This window comes from Aspergillus aculeatinus (assembly GCF_003184765.1).
Source record: "Aspergillus aculeatinus CBS 121060 unplaced genomic scaffold BO66scaffold_71, whole genome shotgun sequence".
In the NCBI taxonomy this organism is placed as follows: domain Eukaryota; kingdom Fungi; phylum Ascomycota; class Eurotiomycetes; order Eurotiales; family Aspergillaceae; genus Aspergillus; species Aspergillus aculeatinus.
In genome coordinates, this window is record NW_020291540.1 from 106,318 (window position 1) to 126,572 (window position 20,255).

The following is a 20,255-nucleotide window of genomic DNA, read 5'->3' on the forward strand; positions in this document are numbered from 1 at the left end:
TGGCAGGCGGGGTTTCTTGTGCATGGCAAAACCTGGAATGGCTCGTGGAGATCATGACGTCTGTTGTAGTTCATCAGAGAACGTGCGAAGACGAATAATGGGCAAAATCTGCTATAGAGCATGGCAAAATGAGCCAGCCACTATTGCACTATATTGCTTTCGGAAAGCGAGGGGAGTCAAAACCTGGGGATGAATCAATGACCTCAAACTGTAAAGTGAATGAACATGAAAGATGAAAGACTGTCATCATGAATATTCAAAATTTTGGTATTCGAAAGTAGAAAGGTAGTGATTAAAATGAATACACCGGGGAATCAAGAAAGAGAACCAGACGAAGCGGAGCAACAACTATCCTACATCAACACTCAGCTATAAGGTAGGCCCACCATGATGGGTAAAAAGCACAGGAAGGGGAACGGGCCAAAGTATTCCAAGTATCTCGCATGATTCACGCAAAGGGCAATTCAGCGATCAATTGGCGGTTTGAGGCCGTGCAGACTGCCGTGAAGGGGGACGGAGGGATTGAGGTCGCAATGAGCGAGCGCGAGAAGTGGGACGAGAAACGTCTTTCGAAGGGTCGTAGGCCAACGCGGGAACTGGTGACCTGTCAGCAAGACCATTCAGGGCCAATTTGGCGATTCTACTAGACAAACTTACTGCTGAAGCCGTAACCATCGGTAGCCCCTTCTCTGTTCTGTGGGTCAATCTCGACTCGGATCGTAATGTCCAATCCTCCGGGCATGCTGCCGCTACTAGTATACCCGTCTGCCGCGGGATGACTAGAGCCTGCGTCAGCTTCACCCTGGTGAAGAGGCGAGTGACCATCTTTGGCCAAAGGAAACGAAGAGGCCTGCTCGTTCGGAGCCACTGAAGTGTTTCCATTAGTGTAGAGGGGTTCGATCTCAGTGATGCAGGCGAAGTTCCGCGAAGGCATCGTGACCTTATTCCACGCGGCGCTCTTCTCCTGCCCACCAGGCTGTCGATCAAATATGTCCATCAATGTCTCATCCGTGTGGGGATCCAGATGATGAAGCTTGTTTCTACGTGCCAAGAGATTGGCCACGGCCTTGGGAGGAGGTTTGTTCGTAATCGCACTGCTAACAACATTGATCATATACCGTGGATCGAGTTCGCTGTGAAGGTTGAGGGCTGGGTTGGAGTAAAACCGGCCGATGGCTGCCAGATGCACATCTCCGCCCAGAATTGTCACACGAATGGAATGAGCCTTAGCAAAGTCCTGTAGACGTTGAATGAAAATCCTTCGCTCCTTCTTGTGTTGACGCGCAGTGTAGTGATCATCCAAGTCATCCAAAAGGTCAACTTGGCCGTCAAACTGATTAAACAAACCACCTGCAAAGCCAAACCGCTTATTCAACAAGCGAATTGGCGCAATCAGAGGAGAGCTCAGGATATTTTCCAACCAAGCGAGTCGGGGGTATGCGATTGGAACTCCCAGTAGCACAATCAAGTGTTTTATGTCCCCCTCGGCCGCTAAGACTTCAGCTTCAAGGCGGGAGAAAATGAGATCATATGTGTCTGGGTAGTTCACCTGGTGCCGCGTGCGCTCCGTCCGCGCATCGACGCCAATGAACGCAAACCGCTTGCCGAGACGCATGTAGAGGTTTCGACTCTTCTCTTCGACGTAGGGACCGGGGCGATTACCAACTATCCAACTATCGTCTTCCGACTGGCCCTCTAGCACGTAGGTGTTCTCCAGCTGTCTAGGATCGGCACCAGCAGTCCCGTTAACAGCATGCATTGTTTGCGGAGCGTCTGTGGTGTACGTCGATTTGGGCGGCGCGATGTGATGCTGGAACAAGCAGTAATACTTGAACGCCACGCCGCCAATCCCACGAAACACGGAGCAGCGCATGAAATGATCTGTGTACGAACCGAAGCCGTCAATAATGTCATGGTCATCCCAAATGTTGATCTGTGGGATCCGGCCATTTGCTGCTTTGAATGGCTCGATGGAATACCATCGGACATAGTTTGCATAGTAGTATTCATCGCACCGGGCTCGCAAGTCGTTGTCAAAGGGATGCGCCCGTCTCTTGTGAGGGTTTCCAATGGCCGTCCACGCCTTCAGGGGTCCATCAACGCGGATTCCATCGCAGTACAACTGGTCACCACCACCAATCATGGCATGGAAGGGCTTCTGGCCATGCACTCGCATGACGTCGTTCCACAAATTGGGCCCAACCCAAGCGTTCATATCGGTGCCGACGGAAAAGCCATTGCAAGAATGGAACATCAGACGCATCGACTGGTGGACCGATGGCACTACAAAGTCCCAAGGCGGAGGAAGCTCTTCGCCATTTGCGTACTGGAACCCCGGAATGGTGTATTCCCAGCGTGCTTCGTACTCTTCTAAGGCAATGGCGATTGAAAATCTCCAGAATGCTTTCTCGGGATCTTCATATAGACGAAGTCCATCAGCCACAAAACGTTGGGAGTTGGGTTGAGTACGAGAAGCTCGGCCGCTGCTATCAATCGGGCCTGCTTGGCGCATGACCAGCTGAGGCTGGCTCTGCCCAGACTTAGTCACAATCAGAATACTTCCTCGCCATACGGAGGAGGAAGCAGTGACATCCATATTCTTGAAGTTGATTAGGGGGCCGCAGATGGCGTCCACGGACGTGCTGGAAGCCGTAGAGTGGCCATTGACAGCAGGAGCTGCACTATTAGCTAGTACAACCGCATTAGTGTTGAAGCGCGTGTCAGGCAGTGTCGAAGTTGGGGAACTAACTTTGGAAGGCCATCGTGAGGTCACGGGCCGGACGGGGGTAATACCAAAGATACCGGAGTTCAAGAGTTTGGCGCCAAGCAGCAAGGGGATAAGTTTCGAAAATAGGTAATATATATTAAAAAAAGAACAAGTGGAATAAATCAGTGTATCATATGGTGATTACAGACTAGAGGCAGGTTGCGACGGGTTGTGCAGACGAGGTAACTATCGATAACCTGGCAGGATAGTTCTCAGGTAGGGAAGGAGATAAAAGAGTGTGATAGAAGAGGTTGACCCGAAAAGAGGGATTAGGCGATTAATAACAACTGCGCGCAGGACAGGGAGACCAGGATTCCGGTGTAAATCGGATCCCCTGGAAGATGTCAAGGGGGGAGGTGGGATACGGGGCGGGGGAGGTGATAGAAAGAACGAAGATTGGATCCCAAATAAGGCCAGTAGTATCGCGTCCCGGCAGGTCAGGAAGATGATTAGTATGGAGGAGAGCAAGGATCAAAAGGAGCGGCGACAGGTAGCATTTAGGTACCAGTCATTCAATTTGTTTTGAGAATCTGAGTACTGAGCAGCACAGCAGAATCAGTAGGGCTGCAGGGCTGAGAAACTCAAGAAGGGGGAAGGAAAAGAGAGAGAGAGAGAGAGAGAGAGAGAGAGAGAGAGAGAGACAGAAAGTAAGAGGGACAACAGCGAGACCATCATTCATTCACTCTTGACTTTCCCTATGGAAGGCCAAGAGACCAAGACGGAGAGGGCCCCCATCCTTGCACGGGTCATTATCATTTTTTTTCATGTTCCTGGTTATTGGCTTGTCGGTTCTGGTGACTAGCTGCATCTTGGCAGCATCAGCAGCATCAGCATCAGCGGCAGCATCATCGGCCTCATGGTCATTCCAGCACAACCACGGTACTGACCGAAAATCATTTCCAACATTGAGTTTGTTTGTGTCTTCAATTCGTATTGTTCGTACCAGTGATCGGTGATCGATGATCAGTGATCAGTGATCAGTTGTAACCGAGGGTGGGTTTCCGTCTGGGTACCGATCTGATCGAGTCTCCGAGAGAATGGAAATGGAATGGAATGCAGCGTTGTACTCCGTACCTACGGAGTATACTGAGCCTGATTGGGTCAGGAATGATGACGCCGAGACTGACTACTTACTCATCAGCCCCACGTCTCAGCCACATTCGGTTCCAGTCTGTGGCTAGTGTGGATCGCAATCTCCCCCCTACTTGCATGTACAGTCTGTAACTTATACTCCGAGGTCCTCGTTATGCGGTGGCCTAATCTGCTGACTGCTGCCCTAATCAGTTCGTGCCTATCATTTCAATCAGGCCTTGAGGGAAAAAAGACAATCTATCGACTCGTCCTGTATGCGGACTGAGGATTGCTCATACCCAGCTTGTCCACTCAAACTGAGAGTATGAGAGGCATTAGTGCATGTACTTCTCCATAGGTTCTCAGATTCTCATAAGTTTACTCACCAGAAGTAATAAGTTATACTGTACTTACTATGTACATGTACATAGGTACCCCAGGTTCGAATTCATCATAGAAAGGCTGCTTTCCTAAATAGGTAATCACCACCCTTCCGCTCCGCCCTCGGCCGTCCAACTAACCACCGGGCACCGGGAACCACATCTCCTCCCCTCTACCTACTACCATCGACTTCATAATCCGAAACCAATGCCTCTTGCAAGAATGCTACGTGCACAAATGCCCCATCATCACCAATCCTACAATCAGCACAATCCTGCTCTGAACCTATGTATGACATTGTCTACCCTAGACCATCTGATGGAACAAGATCTACCCTCCAGAAAAAGTAGGCATTACACGAGCATTGGACATCATCAGAGTCATATCATCACATCAATTATATCTCATCAGTGATTGGGGAACTTTCCATTCATCTCCTAGTCATCTAAGCAACTTGTCTTTTTTTTTTCTGTCTTTTCGTCTAGTGCATCCAGATTTTTCTCTCCACTCTCTTTCCATTCATTCTCCATTCACTCGCTCGGCCCAGCACCAGCCTCGTCTTCTACCTAAAACTGAAAGCAAAGCTCAATTCCCCAGGGCCATGAAACCAAAGGACTCGGACTGTTCCAGTTGTTGGGCGATTCAAAGACTCTAGGCCAAGGCACCAGCTTCCTTCCCCAAGGGTCATAGAACATCAACCGATCGCCGGCGATCTGAACGGGTGGGATGGCCGACGGGGGTTTGCGTCCGTGGCAAGAACGGCGGGTAAAACTTTGTCGGAACATGCTGCTCTTTTGCCCAGGGCCTGCCTAGGGCTCAAGCGGATCATGAGTGGTTGGTAACGGGGGGTCGGGGTATCAAATATGTAAGGACAATAACTTATTGCATCTCCCATGCTAACCTTTTGCAATCAAGGAACAATTAGAGAACATTTCTTGATGTCGAGTGGGATTTCGCAAAAGAAACTGAAAGAACCGAAGCAATCAGAAGACGTGGAAAAGAAGCGAAAAAATACAGCGAAAAAAAAAAAGGAATAAGACAAGACGGAAACTCCGAGCCAAGGGAACATATCAAACTCTGACAAAAATGGTGAGGGGTCATCAAGGAATACCAGAAGACCAGATGGATCCAGGGCCCTAGAAGATATTGTTGAAAAAGGCAAAGCGATAGCCACCAGTCATCTAGCGGGATACAGAGGTATTTCCAGGTCCTTGGTGTTCTCTAGTCTCGCTAATCAATGACTGGGCTGGGTAGAAGATGACGAGCGCTCGAGGCGTCGGCGTGGGACGAATCGACAACCAATTTCCAGAAGTCGCCGTTGAGCGGAGAATCCGGCAACTGGGCCAGATGTTCCTCTGGCTGCTGTTGCATGGACACTCCCATTCTCATCAAAAGCTCGCAAAAGTGGCTGCGGTTTGTGGGGCTATCCAGTTCAGGGTAGTCCAATGTGAGATATGCGAGACGACGGGCAAGCCACTCTATCGAGACGTTGTGATAATTATCATCCTCGGCTTCGTTCGACACGAGATTGTCCAGGCACTGGCTAGCGGCGCAGTCCAGCAGGTGGTGCGCCTGCTCCCGTCCGATCATGGCTGTAAGCTCCTCAAGCGCCTCATTCTCGGGTTTAGGGTTGTTGTCACCCGCTGCGGCGTTAAACAATTTGTTGAAACGTACATCGGCGGAGTTCTCGGCTCTGTGAGTCTCGACATACTGTTCTCGAAGCTCGGATGATTTCCTCAAGCTAGGGGCGGGCCAGTCGATTCCATTCTCTGCGTACATGGAATCACAATAGGTGTACAGGTCGTTGGTCCACGCATTGAGTTCCAAGTTGCGTGCCAGATCATCTGGAACCCATCCGTCGCGGATATAGAACCACGCTCTAGCCGAAGCGCGCTGCAGCATCAAGCGACATTGCTGCTCGTAGTAGGCGGCTTGCTCCTTGAGGTTACCGATTCGTAAGTAAGCAGGACCAAACAGCGGGTCGGCAGCATCCCGGATCCATTGGCAAAAGAGGATGGTCATGACGAGTTCCATTCCGGGGTCGTCAAACCTTCGAGATGGGCGGTGGTGACCATGCTGGTAACCAGCGCTCAAGATGCCTTCGCCTGGGAAGAAAGATTTCTGAACGAAGCAATCATGAAGAAGGCCAAGCAATTCATAGATTGTCACCTCGTACATGTTGCACCCATCCTGCCACACAAAGTCGAGGTCCTCGATGTGGGGAATCCACTCGAAATAACGAGCATACAACATCTTGTTCACATGACTGTACCCCAGGATATAGCCTGCATGGCATTCCGAGGCGTCCCGGTTAATGATGGGCAGAATGTTGAATACCAGCTGAGGATCATCGCCGACATTGAAAGGAGCCAGCACCTCGTGATCGAAGAGTTCTTCATAGGAACGTATGGTACACTCGGTCCCATCGAAAATGTACATACTGTTCTTACGGACGTGCTCGTCTCGGTCACGCTCGTTGCTGAGGAGATAGAGGTGGTAGTCAAGGATGTTCCAACCGGGGCGAAGCACGAGGCCGGGAACAGGTCTCTCTTCCAGATCGGACGCGACAGACTCTTCAGACCCCTCAGACTCAGTATCAAGGCGTTCAATGAGTTCTTCTGTCTCTGGGACGTTTGAGAAGCTTTCTTCTGACAGGTTCACCAGGGTCACTTTGAAGCTTTCGCCATCGGGGCTCAGGGGCGTTTTCGGTGAGTCCTCAGGGGGAGTGTCTTCTTCAGACCATGACTTCCTTCTAGCCATCTGCCAATGCTTCATAGTGAAGATTGGCGACCTGTCCTCTCCCAGTCGAGAGGTCACCGGAATATCAGCCATCGACTGCTATCGCGGCTGGTCAGCACTGACCTGTATGATAGAATGGAAACACAGGAAACAAACGCCAATGGCGTGGCCCGACAAGAACAACACTTACGAGTTTCACTGTTGTGAGATGCTTCAAAGGCCTCGATGAGCTGACGGGAAGAGAAGAGAGACAAGGGACGCTTGTGAAGCACACTGAATACAAGAGCCTTGGTGGACCGCGCCGAGGACAAGGGGGATGAGGCTTGGAGGCGTGTTGAGGATGGAGAGGTAAAGGAGGGGGAAGAAGAGAGAGAAGTTAAGAGTAGTCACGAAGTGAGAATCTCTCACTCTCTCACACTGCATCAGGAGAAGTGAGAGGATGTGGATCTTCTCTAAGATGCCTGGAAAGATTCACTCACATCTCTACGAGAGATGCGAGTACCAACAAAGATATCAAGAAGGACATGAAAGTTCAGTTTCAAGCTAATCATCAACTACAAGGTAAAGGGTCATCTACGATAGTCAGTTTGTGAGGATATTCATTCAGCCTGCTATCTAATCTCTGTATAGAGTGATCGAAAGGCGATAGACCCGAGTGTAGTTCTCCGGTTCAGCGATCCTACGCTGCAATTTCTCCAACCGTGTTTTCAGAACAAGATCCATGCGGCAGAGGGAGGCCGCATGGCCAACCGCAAGATGAAAGAAACACAGGGACGACATCATGGTTATTTGGGGAACTCGAGCACAGGAGGGTAGTGAATGCTAGTAGTGTTGCAGTTGGCTCAGCTGTGATCTCCGCTGTTACATAGCAACAGTAGAAACAGCTCAGAAAGTGCCCCTACACCACTAGTTTCCATTTCCTTTCTCTCTTTAAAGCCACCCCAAGGGATACATTAGTCTATGAGACAAATGTAGCTGTTTTTGCCCATATAATAGCCATCCCTCTCCCTGTGTTCCTATATACTACCAATGAGACCCCTCTCACTATGGTGGAAGACAGTGTCCGTCACATATGGCTATGCCTGTCAACCTGATAAGGACCTGGGATAGAGAAGTCTCCGGGTTCTCTCATGTGCCTTCTATCCAACCTCAACCTCCATCTACTCACCTGGCCAGGGAGAAGTTGGTCGGTCCTAGTCAGGAAGTTCCAGTTCTCACTGGCGAGGATGTGGTTGCGTGGCCCATAGATCTCGTCGTGTGTCTGTCCGGTGCGAGCTCATTGTATCGGAAGGTGAGGTTTTACGTCTTGCTTGTCCTTGTCGTCGCAACGCCCGACATCGCCTCACCTCCATCTTGCAAAAGTAGCGTGGTCGGTAGACTGTTCGCTTAGCACGGAGCTTCCGGATTTGCTCCCATAGGGTGAGTGATGAGGAAGAGGGTAGTTGAGGACGGGAACAAGCGATGAAGGTCAGTACAGCTGTACTATTGACCATGCCATCGACAGTGACAGCGCTTTTGCTCACTACGACTGAACAGCTCTAACGGATCGCCGCCTAGAATAGGCATACATAGACGTTCCGATGCAGCAGCACACTGGCATTCAGAGATGCCCGCGAAAATGCCCCGGTGCAATATTTGCTAACATTTTCGTCACGCCGACAGGTTCGTCGAGGCCCTGGGCTTTGATTTGTCTTCGATACTCCACACATCTATCAGAGCTCGATCTTACGCGCCGGTCCAGATTACATAACTCTTCACGATATGTGTATCCTGGATGATTCTCATTCTCCGTGGCTCGAAACTAATTCCCCACGTCACGCTAAGGTATTTCCATCAGATAAACCCATCCGAATCGTGATGCACTTCTGTTGATCTAAGCTAAGATGATAACAACTGCGTGGCCAGACGATGCGACAAGACAGGAAAGACAATATGCAAAGGTAATAGTGGGAATAATAAACATTCACACCGCATGCTAAATGCTCAACGCCAACTGTGTTGTGTATGTTGTGTGCGTATGTGGTATCATCTACGCGTCCTGGTTGGCAAAACAATGCGCAAGACACCGGGATATGGAGCGGCCAGCCAAAGACAATTCCATGGCCGTGCTACAGTGGGAAGTAGCGAATTCTAACGCCAGGTCAGAAGACGAACAAATTGCGAGGCTAGTCAAAATACGTGAGGGGGGAGGGGCCTCCTCTAGCTCAGCTAGAGGCCTGCTGTTGTTGGCCCCAGTGACCCCCGGAAAGGGCCTCCGGCGGGATCCTTTGCTGCTTGATGAACAGGTCGATCAATGGCTGCATAGGCTCCATTTCCTTGTCGGATACCAGCTTGTAGTATTTAGCCACGGTGACGAAGTGGACGAAGCACATGTTCAGGATGTCGTGCTTGTTGATGTGCCAGAAAGGGTTCAACCAGTGCGCATGGTAGAGATGAGCATAGCAGCGGAACATCTGCTTCATAATGCCCTGGCAATCCTTGTAAAACGTCTGCGGGAAGCCGCTGGACTTGCCGATCCATTCCTCTCCAGCAGTAGCACTAGCGCTTCCAACTTCGTTGATCGCAAATGTCTCCGGCATGCCCGCGAATTTCTCCGTGGGGAACATGACGGGGTCATGGATCTTGCTGACGATCCATTTCTCCACGCGGTTGATGAACTTGGGAGCCGAGATCTTAGCTGCACGGCCATCGACAAGCCATGTATATGTCAATCTATTAGAACGAGATGACAGTCAGATAAGACCTGGGTGATATTGTCACGAATCGCGTTCTACTTACCGACCAGCGGACATGGTGGGGCAAGTGTTCTCATTGCAGATCGGGAGTCCCGTGAGGCTGTTGACCTCCTGAATGACCTGGAGCATACCGTGGAGCAGGCGATATTGTTCAACAACTATTTGATTATACCATCAGCATCATACCCTGCAAGAAAAAGAGACAGCGCTAGCTGGTCCGCTTACTCTGATGAGCCAGCCATTCGCCCAACTCCACGTTCTTGGGGCAGGCACACAACGTCAAGAAGTTGCCCTTCACATTCAAGGGCGCATATTTCTCTTGGAAAAAGTACTTGGGAGCATCGGGGTCGTAGGCGGAAGAGGTGTCGACCGAGAAGCTCGAAGTGAGAGACGGGGAGTTGGGCACATGGCCGGCGGGAGGGCCCTGAGGCGTCGGGGACGGAGCAGGACTTCCATTGTTCATCTTCGGGGCGTTGTTGTTGTTGTTGTTTTTGTTATTGCCTCCTCTGCCAAAGCCTTGGCGACTAAACACCATATCAAATCGTGGGTTAGTGTCCACTGCTTCAACTATTCAAGTGGAATAATAGGAAGAAAAAGAAAACCCGAGGAATATGGAATCAAAAGAGGAAGCGCATGGCGTGGCCTCTTGATAAGCAAGCCAGGGGCGTAATCATTTCGAATGCCTCTGACCATGCTGCGGCAAAGGGAATTTCAGGGGAGAGTGACCGTGCGGGATACATTCTTAGGGGAAGAGGGGGACCACTTACACACTCTGGAAGAAGGTCGCCATGATGGAAAGCGGTGTATGCTCGAGAACACGGGGGAAATGATAGAAATGACGGAAGTCTAGAGTGGCAGGCGACGAGTAGAGGCAAGGATGGAAAGAGGAAGAAGAGACGAAAGAGCAGCGACGGCAATCCAGAAGGAAGAATAAATCACGACTGGAGAAACCCAGACAGAGAAGAGAGAGAGAGAGAGACAAGAGAGATGAATGGAGTGAGTGAGTGAGTGAGTGAGTGAGGAAGTTAGTGATTGGGAGGGAGGGGGGCGATTGTTTCAGTTGGTTTGAGTCCCTCATTCGGTCCTCATTCGGTCTGGCCCGTCGAGCTGCCGCCCTCCACTAAGCCTATTTAGGCTCGGACGGGATCATCCAGTTGTTCCGCTTCAATTCAACGGGAGTGCTCCGAGCTGGAACAAGTTACAAGTTACAACGATCAATGATCAATTGACGGAGTCCGGTATTATTCTCCGTCCCTCGAGTGACTCCTCTTTTACACCAGCTCAGGCTCCCAATTTGAATAGCTAACGGAATAGCTTTCCCTTCAAAGACCCGTATTGAAAGTTTTCCAGCCACTCAATTGCAAGATTGCGCTGTACACAAGCTCTGACTTGCCAGTGCTCTTCTCACGCGGCAACTGGTAGCCGACCCCGGAACCTGGTACAACACACTTGATTCCTACACATCACACCAATATGTCCTCTTCAGATGAGGATGTTGTCCGTCGTCCCGGGCGAGGTGCAGCAGCCGATCGACCGGGAAGCCCGTCGGGAAGCGAGCTCGGCTCAGATGCGGGCAATGTGAACAATTACAACGACGCAGATCTGTTCGGCTCAGATGCTTCAGATGGAGGTTTCGGAGATGACAATGAGTATGCGAAAACGCCCGCGCTTGACCGGGCCAGGACATAAACGCTAACACAGCACCAGACAACCCCAACGTACACTCGACGACGAGGAGCTCGACTCGGGAGATGATGTGGACCGTTACGACCGCGCTGGAGAGCGCATGGACTACGAAGACGGGGGCGAAGAACAGTTCCAGGAAACTGTGAACATCATGGATATGACACTGAGTCGCGCGCCGGAACCCTTGACTTCCAACGGCGAGGTATGCAAGATGATTCTACCACGTCACATCCGCAGAAGACTCACTCGCCTGTTTTACTATATAGATTTACACAATGCCCGTCCCCCCTTTCCTCTCGGTGGAAACCGAAGAGTTCAACCCGGAAACCTATGTTGCGCCTCCCTTCACAACCGCCGCTACCTCTCTGTGCTGGAGACACGACCCCCAGGACGAATCCCTCCTTCAATCGAATGCGCGCATCATCCGCTGGGAGGATGGGTCCATGACGCTCCAGCTTGCTTCGGCGCCGAAGGAGCAGTACCGCATTTCTACGAAACCGCTGGCGCCGCTCAACAAAGCCGGCGAGTACGATGTCAAGCTGGATTCGCACGTCTACCTGGGTGCCGCCGCAGAGGCTTCCTCCGTCTTCCGGCTCACCTCCCACCTCACCCACGGCCTCACCGTGTACCCCACGACAATGGAGACGGATGATGCGGTGCAGCGTCTCCAGGAGTCGCTGGCTGCGGCCGCCCGCAGCGGCAAGAAGACGCTGGACGGCTCGGCGCCCGTCATCGAAGTCAAGGAAGATCCGGAGCTGGCCAAGCGCCAGGCCGAGATGGCCGAGCGCGAGAAGCTCAAGGCGGCGCGCCGGCGCCAGCAGCTCGCGGACCGGGAGCTGGACCGTGGCCGGCGGGTTGGGTTCGGCCACCGTACCGGAGGCGGCGGTCTCACCGTGGGCGGCCTGGAGGACGACGATGGTCTGATGACGACGAGACCTCGCGCCAAGAAGGCGCGCAAGCCGAACCGCCGCGGCGAGATCTACACGGATGACGAGGAGGACTACGACCGCCGCGGACGCACCCGCGAGGACGAGTACGACGAAGACGACGGATTCCTGGTCGGCAGCGACGAGGAGCCCGAGATCGTGGACGATGATGACGACGAGGATATTCTCGAGGACGAAGACATGGACGCCGAAGGCGACGACGATGATGCCCCGCCTGCCAGACCCCGTCACAAACGCCCATCGCCCGACGCCAGTGCGAATACCCCTCCAACTCGGAAGAAGAATCGTTACATCGTGGATGATGACGACGAGGAGTAACGGATTTCAAGTTACCCCCCGTTCTGATCTTGCTGTCTTCTTGCATCTTGCTTACGGCCCACCCCGTACATTTGCTTTCATATGCTAATGACTTGTGTAACTATTATATCATATCTCTCTGGATACTTCATCGGCGCATGACTGGTCATATTCGCCTGGAATCTTTCTTGCTTTTCTTTCCTAAATTAGCATTACCGGACAATAAAAGAAAGTTGGCTTGCACCGTGTACTGTTCTGCAGAAGTATAGGCATATTCGCTAAAGGTGTAGCCACTAGCTAGGTCTTGGGATAGATGCATATATTAGTACTCATGTCGAGATAGGGAGTTCCCAGGTACTAGGTACAGGTGTCAGGTAATAGACCAGGATAGCAGGCCATTGCACCAGCATTGGTAGATAAGACAGTCCTATATATTCGAATATCTTATCGTCTGCATAAATGACATAATGGTATCGGTAGAACAGATTTACGCTTCAATATCATGCACACATGGTAGTCGCGGATGACCACAAGCTACATCCCGCTCGTCACAGGCGTCGTTCCTTGCGGGTAATCGGAGGGCTCGAATCCGAATTTGGCGATGACCTCCCTCGCGCTCTTGATGACGCGTAGGCATAGCAGTTCGCTCTCCCCTGTACTACAGTTTTGGACGGGTAGAAGGCGCTCCTCCGCAGGTAGTGGATGCGACTGGTGCCATGATCGCTGGCGTGCTTCCATCTCCTCAATCAGGGCGAGGAGACTGGGTGTCTCCGTGACTTGCGGGGAGCCAGCCGGGTCGTAGGGCCCGCCGACGACCCCGCCTCGGACAGTCTGCCGTAACCAGTCTTTCCAGCCGGCTGCCGGATTGAGCGACTGTTCGACCGTCGCGGCGTATGCAGGAGACGTCGACTGTTTGCCCAGATCCACGGGGTTGGCCTTGTAAACGCGGAGCCATGAATCGGCAATGACCGCGAGCAGAGTCCCGGTGCACATGACATTCTGCATCCCCGTGCTGAAGCGCAAGGGGCATATTCGACAGCGGATGACCTCCCTGGCTGTTCGCGCCGCGATGTATAATGAGCAGAAGGTGTGCTGCGAGATCGGGAAGGGGGCGAGGGAGGACAGGTGGCTGAGGCATAGGTAGAGACGTGATAGACATGAACATTGTTGGTCGGGCGAATCGGCGGGGTCGGGGGATGGATATGACACGTCCGGCGGGAGCGGTGTCAGACTAGCTGTCGCCGCAGAGACACTGGAGAAGTCGGGCCATGGAGTGGTGGTCGTCGGTACACAGTTCAGAGGCGTTGCAAGATCCATGCGACTCGGTGGGCTCTGGGTGTCGTCTGCCAAGGGATCAGGAGGGGTCGTCTGTGGTGTATAAGCTGCAATCCCTGACTGTAAAGTGTCCCTCGGAGGGATCCCCATTCCCACAGTATCAGTCGACAGAAGATGACTGAGATCCGCATCTGCGCTCCATAGCCCGTTATCGAGACCAAGCGACGAAGGATCTTCTTCCTCCCGTAAGCGCTTCTTCGGCGGTCGTCCCATCTGCTTCTGTTCCGAATAGTGGCAGAGTAGATCCTGTTTCAGACATCGGGTGCATCCAGTTTGTTCACCGGAGCATTTCAGCTTGCGCTTCCCTAATTTTGTCAGCCTACAGATGATGAGCCTGGATCTTGTGCGTCAGGCATACTGCACTCATCACACGCAGCATGTCTCTTCACCGGCCGCGCCACAGTATCATTGAAAGTGCTGTCCGACAGGGCGAGTGGGGTCTGAAACCACTCAGCCTGAGGCTCAAACTGCGTCATGATAGATTATTGGCGTGTTTCAAAGACTATAGCACTTGACAGCAAGCAAGCAAGCGCAAAAGAGGCTGCACGGTGGGCGACCATCCAAGACTGGCCGTGATGAGCCACCGAGGTAATTATTGCTTGCTGTATTGCTGTATTGCTGTGTTATTATCGATAAACTTGCCAGAGCGGCGGAACGATAAGGGCGGGCGGTGTATCACGTGGGCGGTGGGAGAGCGCAAATCTTCCCGGCGCAGAAAAAAAAAGTTGCAAGGCGAGGAATCAAGTCGGTCTCCCGAACGGTTGTCGTTGTTTAAGCACCGAACGCATTTTGAAAAGCGTTCTACCGTCATCATGGTTGCTTCAGCAGGCTCGAAGAAGCGCAAGGCTGTTACTCGAGATGTGGAGGAGGAAGCTGGCGCCTTCTCCGGAGACGAATTGGCTGGAGATTTGAACGGCGCGCTTTCGGACAGCGCCAATGATCTTTCTAGTGACGAGGACGATTCTGAGGTTGAATTGGTCGACGAGTTCAGTAGTGATGAGGACGATGATGAAGAGGAGGAGCTCGATAGCGATGAGATCCCCTCGGATGGTGAAGATGTCGTCAAGAAGAACTCCGTCAAATTGACTGCAGCCCCCGCGGACGATGAAAGCTCAGGTGACGAGGCAGAGGTGAATTTCCGGATCGAAAAGGATGCCAATGGAAACGACCGCTACGTCTACGACGAAATCAACCCGGATGACAACTCTGACTACTCTGACATCGACGAGGACTCCAACACTATCGGCAATATCCCGTTGTCCTTCTACGACCAGTACCCTCACATCGGTTACGACATCAATGGAAAGAAGATCATGCGTCCCGCTACCGGAGAGGCGCTGGATGCGCTGCTCGATAGCATCGAGATCCCCAAGGGTTTCACTGGACTCACCGATCCTTCGACGGGCAAGCCTTTGGAGTTGAGCCAGGACGAGCTGGAATTGCTGCGCAAGGTGCAGATGAACGAGATTCCGGAGGACGGCTACAACCCCTACGAGCCCTTGATGGAATGGTTCACCACGGAGAAGGAAGTCATGCCCCTGAGCGCGGCTCCCGAACCCAAGCGCCGCTTCCTGCCATCCAAGCACGAGGCCAAGCGTGTCATGAAGCTCGTCAAAGCCATCAGAGAAGGTCGTATCCTGCCTTACAAGCCCCCATCAGAGCAAGAGGAGGAGGACAAGGATCTCATCAAATATGACCTGTGGGCGGACGAGGAGGAGCGGCCCGATCATATCATGCATGTCCCCGCTCCCAAGCTTCCCCCGCCCGGCTACGAAGAGAGTTACCACCCCCCTCCGGAGTATCTGCCCGATCAGAAGGAGCGAAAGACCTGGGAGCAAGCGGACCCCGAAGACCGGGAGCGCGAGTATCTCCCCACCGACTTTGGCTCTCTTCGCAAGGTTCCTGGTTATGGCGAGTTTGTCAAGGAGAAATTCGAGCGTTGCTTGGACCTTTACTTGGCCCCCAGAGTTCGGCGCAGCAAGCTCAACATCGATCCCGAGAGTCTTCTCCCCAAGCTCCCCAGCCCCGAGGAGCTCAAACCCTTCCCGTCGATGTGTGCTACCGTGTTCCGAGGACACAAGGGCCGTGTGCGCTCCATTGCGGTCGACCCTACTGGCGTCTGGTTGGCGACTGCTGGCGATGACGGTACCGTTCGTGTCTGGGAATTGCTCACCGGTCGTCAGCTGTGGAGCGTTCAGCTGAGTGACGAGGATGCCGTCAACGTCGTCCGCTGGAGACCCGGCAAGGATGCCGTGGTTCTGGCCGCCGCGGCGGGCGACGACCTCTATCTCATGGTGCCCTCCATTCTCGACCCCGAGCTCGAGCAGGCCAGTCTGGAACTCCTCGACGCTGGATGGGGATACGCCGCCTCGAAGCCTGCTCCCAGCGCCGCCGAGGAAGGCAAGAAGACACCCCCGCAGTGGATCCGCCCTTCGTCGGCCCTCACCGACTCCGGCGTGTGCGCGGTCATCCCTCTCCGCTACGTGGCCAAGTCCATCTCCTGGCACCGCCGCGGAGACTACTTCGTCACCGTGTGCCCCGGCGCCTCCACCCCTGCCTCCGTGGCCGTTGCCATCCACACGGTCTCCAAGCACCTCACCCAATACCCGTTCAGCCGGCGGATCAAGGGCGGCGGCCCGCCGCAGACGGCGCACTTCCACCCGTCGAAGCCGATCCTCTTCGTCGCCAACCAGCGCACCGTGCGCGGGTACGATCTCTCGCGCCAGCTGCTGGTCAAGATCGTCCAGCCGGGAGCCCGCTGGATCTCCTCCTTCGACATCCACCCGACCTCGTCCACGGCCTCCGGCGGCGACAACCTCATCGTGGGCTCCTACGACCGCCGGCTCCTGTGGCACGATCTCGAACTCTCGCAGCGGCCCTACAAGACCCTGCGGTACCACCGCAAGGCCATCCGCGCCGTCAAGTTCCACCCCAGCGGCCGCTACCCGCTGTTCGCCGACGCCAGCGACGACGGCTCCCTTCAGATCTTCCACGGCAGCGTCACGGGCGACATGCTCAGCAACGCCAGCATCGTCCCGCTCAAGGTCCTCAAGGGCCACAAGATCACCGGCGAGCTGGGCGTGCTGGACATCGACTGGCACCCCCGCGAGGCGTGGTGTGTCAGTGCCGGGGCCGACGGCACGTGTCGTTTGTGGATGTAGTAGATTCGATTCAGCTCAGCGCATACTTTCTGTGTTGTTATTATCCATCGTCATCTCCTGTTTGCAGTTTCTCGTCATATCTACATGAGAAGGGCGTTTTCGGTGTGTGTATATACATTATTTCTTTGTTGTTCTCTCTCTTTCGATATCCATTCAAAAAGTTTCCTTCACCGTCGTGGTCATCTGTAGAGTAGACTACGTAAATTAGTATCAGCCTGAGGCCCCAATCAATCCAATCCCCTGTACGTAGCTTATCTCCCCTCCCCTCTATGCAGACCACGCAATCGAACCCGCCTTGGAGGTCTACTACAAGTTACCAAAAAACCATAAAAAACAGTGGAACCATACCCACCACCGGTAAATCTTTACCAGGGAAGAAAACACCTTCCGACCTCTCAGTCTATCTATGTACAGTGGTAACGTTCATCCCGCAACAGCGACGCAACCTAGACAACACCACCGCTCCAATCCCTCCTCAAACGCTCATACTTCTTCAGATCGGTAACACTGGGCCGAATGAACGCCTTGGCGGCGACAAAGTCCTCGAACTTGATGGCATCGCGCCGCTTGATGGCGGAGTAGCCGGCGCGGCGCAGCAGACTGCCGAGATCGGCACCGCTGAAGCCCTCGCACTCCTCGGCGAGGCGGCGGAGGTTGTCGTCGAACTCGATGGGCAGCTTGCGGACGAGGGTCTGCATGATGTCGGCGCGCTCGAGGGGGCTGGGGAGGTTGACAAACAACAGCGTCTCGAGGCGGCCGGGCCGCAGCATGGCGGGGTCGATGATGTCGGGCCGGTTGGTGGCGGCGATCACGTAGATGCCCTGGCGGCTGGAGCCGAGGCCGTCGAGCTCGGTGAGGAGGGTGTTGACGACGCGGGCGGAGGCCTCGGAGAGGGTGTCGTCGCGGCGCGGGACGAGGGCGTCCAGCTCGTCGAAGAAGATGACGCAGGGGACCGAGGAGCGCGCGCGCACGAACACCTGGCGCACCGCGCGCTCGGACTCGCCCACGAACTTGTTGAGGAGCTCGGGTCCCTTGACGCTGATGAAGTTGGCCCGCGACTCGTTGGCCACCGCCTTCGCGAGGAGCGTCTTACCGCACCCCGGCGGTCCCCACAGCAGCACCCCCGTCGGCGCGGTGATGCCCACGTTGGCGTAGATCTCCGGGTGGCGGATCGGGTCCACGATCGCCGTCGACAGCTCGTCGCGGATCCCGCCCAGCGCCCCGATGTCCGCCCACGTCGTGTCCGGGATCGTCGCGAACCCTTCGCGTTTGGACGAGGGTTGGATCTTGGGCAGCGCGGTGAAGAAGTCCGCGTTCGACACCAGGACCGTCTGCGTCTCGTCCCCGATGGGCGTGTCCTTGGCGTGGATGATCAGCCGCCGGATCTCTTTGACCTTGGGGCTGAGGTCGTCGGTCACGCTGAGGTCCTCGAGGTCCATGTCCATCATCTTCTCGTCCTCGGGCCCGCTGTTCTGTTTCAGGATCTCGAGGTACCGCTTGATGGCGGCAGCGCCGGCAGTGGCCACGAGGTCGTTGAGATCGGCGCCCACGAAGCCCGGGGTGCGCTTGGCCAGGAGCTTGAGGTCGAGGTCGTCTGCCAGCCGCATCTTGCGGGTCAGTGCGCGGAGGATCTGCTCGCGCACGGGCTCCGACGGCACCGTCATGTTGATCTCCTTGTCGAAGCGGCCGCCGCGGCGGAGCGCGGCGTCCAGGCTGTCGGGCCGGTTGGTGGCGGCCAGCACGATGACCGGCTTGCCGTCCGTCTTCTCAAGCGCCAGGTCGTCCATGCAGGTGAGGAGCTGTGCCACGATGCGCTTCTCCATCTCGCGCTGCGCGCTCTCGCGTTTCGGCGTGATGGCGTCGATCTCGTCGATGAAGATGAGGCAGGGCGCGATGCGCCGGGCTTCCTCGAAGTACTCGCGCAGCGCCTTCTCGGACTCACCGGACATCCCCGAGATGACGGAGGGCGCGGAGATGGAGATGAAGGGTACGCCCAGCTCGGCGGCGAAGGCATTGGCGATCATCGTCTTACCGCAACCGGGGGGACCGTGGAGCAGCACGCCGCGCGGCGGCTGCACGTTGGAGGACATGTAGACTTGTGGGCGGGTCATGGGCAGGATGACCAGGTCTCCGAGCTGCTCGACCACATCGTCCAAACCCCCCAAGTCCGCGAGACTGACGTGCGTGGGCGGAGAGCGGTCGACGGCGGCGTCGCCCTTGCGGCGTTTGGAGGAGGTAGATTCGCCGCCATGGTGTCGCTTTTTCGTTGACGATTTAGGAGCCGGCGTGGTGGCCGTGTTATCTGTCGTATTGTTCGTCTCGCCGGATTTCTGGGCGTCCGTTACGCCGTTCTTGGTATTCCACATGCCGACGAGGCTCTTGTTCAAACTGTTGGACTCCTATACTTTCCCGTCAATACCTCTCTGGGAAGGAAAGCAGAACATATCGTCCTCCGCGCATGTGACTCACCGGCGCTGCCGGCTCCTCCAGCCCCTCAAAGTCCCCTTCGAGGGAATCCTCCTCCTCCTCATCGCCTTGAATCACCGCCACCACACGCTCAATGCTATCCTCGAGAATCCTCTTAGGTTTGCGATTCAGACTCGAGTTCGATCGCTTGATTGTGTCGTATATCGTCGAAACAGAAACCCGCGTAGCTCCATTCTCCGCCTGCTCGTCCATGATTTTGCGCACAATCTGATAGACCTACCGGCCAGCAAAAGCGCACATTAGCATTTGGTAGTATACATCGCTATTTTGCGCGATAGAGGAGGAGATTTGCATTTGGCTTACATCTTTATCCAAGCCCTGTCTCAGGCTTGGCCTGCCCCCGCGACCCATTGTGTCCCAAGTCGAGAAAGAGCGGTTTTCCTCGTGCGTCCAATGATTTTTGAAACGAAGCGCGCCAATGCACGAGAAAACCAGCCGATCTGATAAATGCTTCAATCGCTGCCCAGTTGGGGGGATCTTCTACAATTTTTGGAGATCGGAGAATCAATTTGGCCGGCGGAGGAAACCAGCAAAAATTACAGATCGGTAACTGCATTACGGTCAATACCCCACTTTAATTGGAGCAGCAGTCTGACCGCCCTCTCCCCTTTGACCATACCCAAACCGGATATCAGTGGACGTCATCTGT

At 54.3% G+C, this 20,255-nt stretch overlaps 7 protein-coding genes across 7 annotated transcripts; 2 read left to right on the forward strand and 5 right to left on the reverse strand.

Moving 5' to 3' along the window:
* Positions 1-191: 191 nt before the first annotated feature.
* BO66DRAFT_228933 (uncharacterized protein) lies at positions 192-3,146 on the reverse strand. The gene is made up of 3 exons (XM_025642745.1): positions 2,750-3,146; positions 658-2,688; positions 192-596 (listed from the first exon to the last, which is right to left on the reverse strand). Exons 1-3 carry the CDS (start codon positions 2,760-2,762, stop codon positions 472-474), a joined length of 2,169 nt encoding a protein of 722 aa, XP_025498737.1. The 5' UTR covers positions 2,763-3,146; the 3' UTR covers positions 192-471.
* A 2,447-nt stretch (positions 3,147-5,593) lies between these two features.
* BO66DRAFT_304301 (uncharacterized protein) lies at positions 5,594-6,733 on the reverse strand (the record flags this gene model as incomplete). The annotated part of the gene is made up of 1 exon (XM_025643229.1): positions 5,594-6,733. A coding segment is annotated over one exon (1,140 nt), but the record flags the coding sequence as incomplete, so codon positions are not given.
* Positions 6,734-9,162: 2,429 nt separating this feature from the next.
* BO66DRAFT_335083 (Mob1/phocein family protein) lies at positions 9,163-10,156 on the reverse strand (the record flags this gene model as incomplete). The annotated part of the gene is made up of 3 exons (XM_025644232.1): positions 9,163-9,670; positions 9,737-9,851; positions 9,919-10,156. The coding sequence occupies 3 exons, from the start codon at positions 10,154-10,156 to the stop codon at positions 9,163-9,165; spliced, it is 861 nt and encodes a 286-aa protein (XP_025498739.1).
* Positions 10,157-10,915: 759 nt separating this feature from the next.
* Positions 10,916-12,861, forward strand: BO66DRAFT_475461 (Paf1-complex subunit LEO1). The gene is made up of 3 exons (XM_025653240.1): positions 10,916-11,342; positions 11,401-11,581; positions 11,646-12,861. Exons 1-3 carry the CDS (start codon positions 11,167-11,169, stop codon positions 12,642-12,644), a joined length of 1,356 nt encoding a protein of 451 aa, XP_025498740.1. The 5' UTR covers positions 10,916-11,166; the 3' UTR covers positions 12,645-12,861.
* Positions 12,862-12,965: 104 nt separating this feature from the next.
* On the reverse strand, positions 12,966-14,550 carry BO66DRAFT_384635 (Zn(II)2Cys6 transcription factor rglT). The gene is made up of 2 exons (XM_025646099.1): positions 14,317-14,550; positions 12,966-14,263 (listed from the first exon to the last, which is right to left on the reverse strand). Exons 1-2 carry the CDS (start codon positions 14,432-14,434, stop codon positions 13,158-13,160), a joined length of 1,224 nt encoding a protein of 407 aa, XP_025498741.1. The 5' UTR covers positions 14,435-14,550; the 3' UTR covers positions 12,966-13,157.
* A 173-nt stretch (positions 14,551-14,723) lies between these two features.
* erb1 (ribosome biogenesis protein ERB1) lies at positions 14,724-17,222 on the forward strand. Its single transcript, XM_025648333.1, has one exon. It carries the CDS (start codon positions 14,771-14,773, stop codon positions 17,117-17,119), a length of 2,349 nt encoding a protein of 782 aa, XP_025498742.1. The 5' UTR covers positions 14,724-14,770; the 3' UTR covers positions 17,120-17,222.
* A 32-nt stretch (positions 17,223-17,254) lies between these two features.
* On the reverse strand, positions 17,255-20,063 carry BO66DRAFT_360161 (putative AAA family ATPase/60S ribosome export protein Rix7). Its single transcript, XM_025644993.1, has 3 exons — positions 19,910-20,063; positions 19,589-19,822; positions 17,255-19,518 (listed from the first exon to the last, which is right to left on the reverse strand). The coding sequence occupies exons 1-3, from the start codon at positions 19,955-19,957 to the stop codon at positions 17,566-17,568; spliced, it is 2,235 nt and encodes a 744-aa protein (XP_025498743.1). The 5' UTR covers positions 19,958-20,063; the 3' UTR covers positions 17,255-17,565.
* Between the last annotated feature and the right edge of the window lie 192 nt (positions 20,064-20,255).

Coding starts and splice junctions, on each gene's coding strand:
- BO66DRAFT_384635 (XM_025646099.1), bottom strand. CDS start 14,434: ATGACGCAGTTTGAGCCTCAGGCTGAGTGGTTTCAGACCCCACTCGCC. Junction 14,264..14,316: donor TGCTGCGTGTGATGAGTGCA/GTATGCCTGACG, acceptor TGACAAAATTAG/GGAAGCGCAAGCTGAAATGC.
- BO66DRAFT_475461 (XM_025653240.1), top strand. CDS start 11,167: ATGTCCTCTTCAGATGAGGATGTTGTCCGTCGTCCCGGGCGAGGTGCA. Junction 11,343..11,400: donor GGTTTCGGAGATGACAATGA/GTATGCGAAAAC, acceptor ACACAGCACCAG/ACAACCCCAACGTACACTCG. Junction 11,582..11,645: donor CCTTGACTTCCAACGGCGAG/GTATGCAAGATG, acceptor TTTACTATATAG/ATTTACACAATGCCCGTCCC.
- BO66DRAFT_360161 (XM_025644993.1), bottom strand. CDS start 19,957: ATGGGTCGCGGGGGCAGGCCAAGCCTGAGACAGGGCTTGGATAAAGAT. Junction 19,823..19,909: donor GACAGGGCTTGGATAAAGAT/GTAAGCCAAATG, acceptor GCTGGCCGGTAG/GTCTATCAGATTGTGCGCAA. Junction 19,519..19,588: donor TGGAGGAGCCGGCAGCGCCG/GTGAGTCACATG, acceptor GGGAAAGTATAG/GAGTCCAACAGTTTGAACAA.
- erb1 (XM_025648333.1), top strand. CDS start 14,771: ATGGTTGCTTCAGCAGGCTCGAAGAAGCGCAAGGCTGTTACTCGAGAT.
- BO66DRAFT_228933 (XM_025642745.1), bottom strand. Junction 597..657: donor CGATGGTTACGGCTTCAGCA/GTAAGTTTGTCT, acceptor ACAGGTCACCAG/TTCCCGCGTTGGCCTACGAC.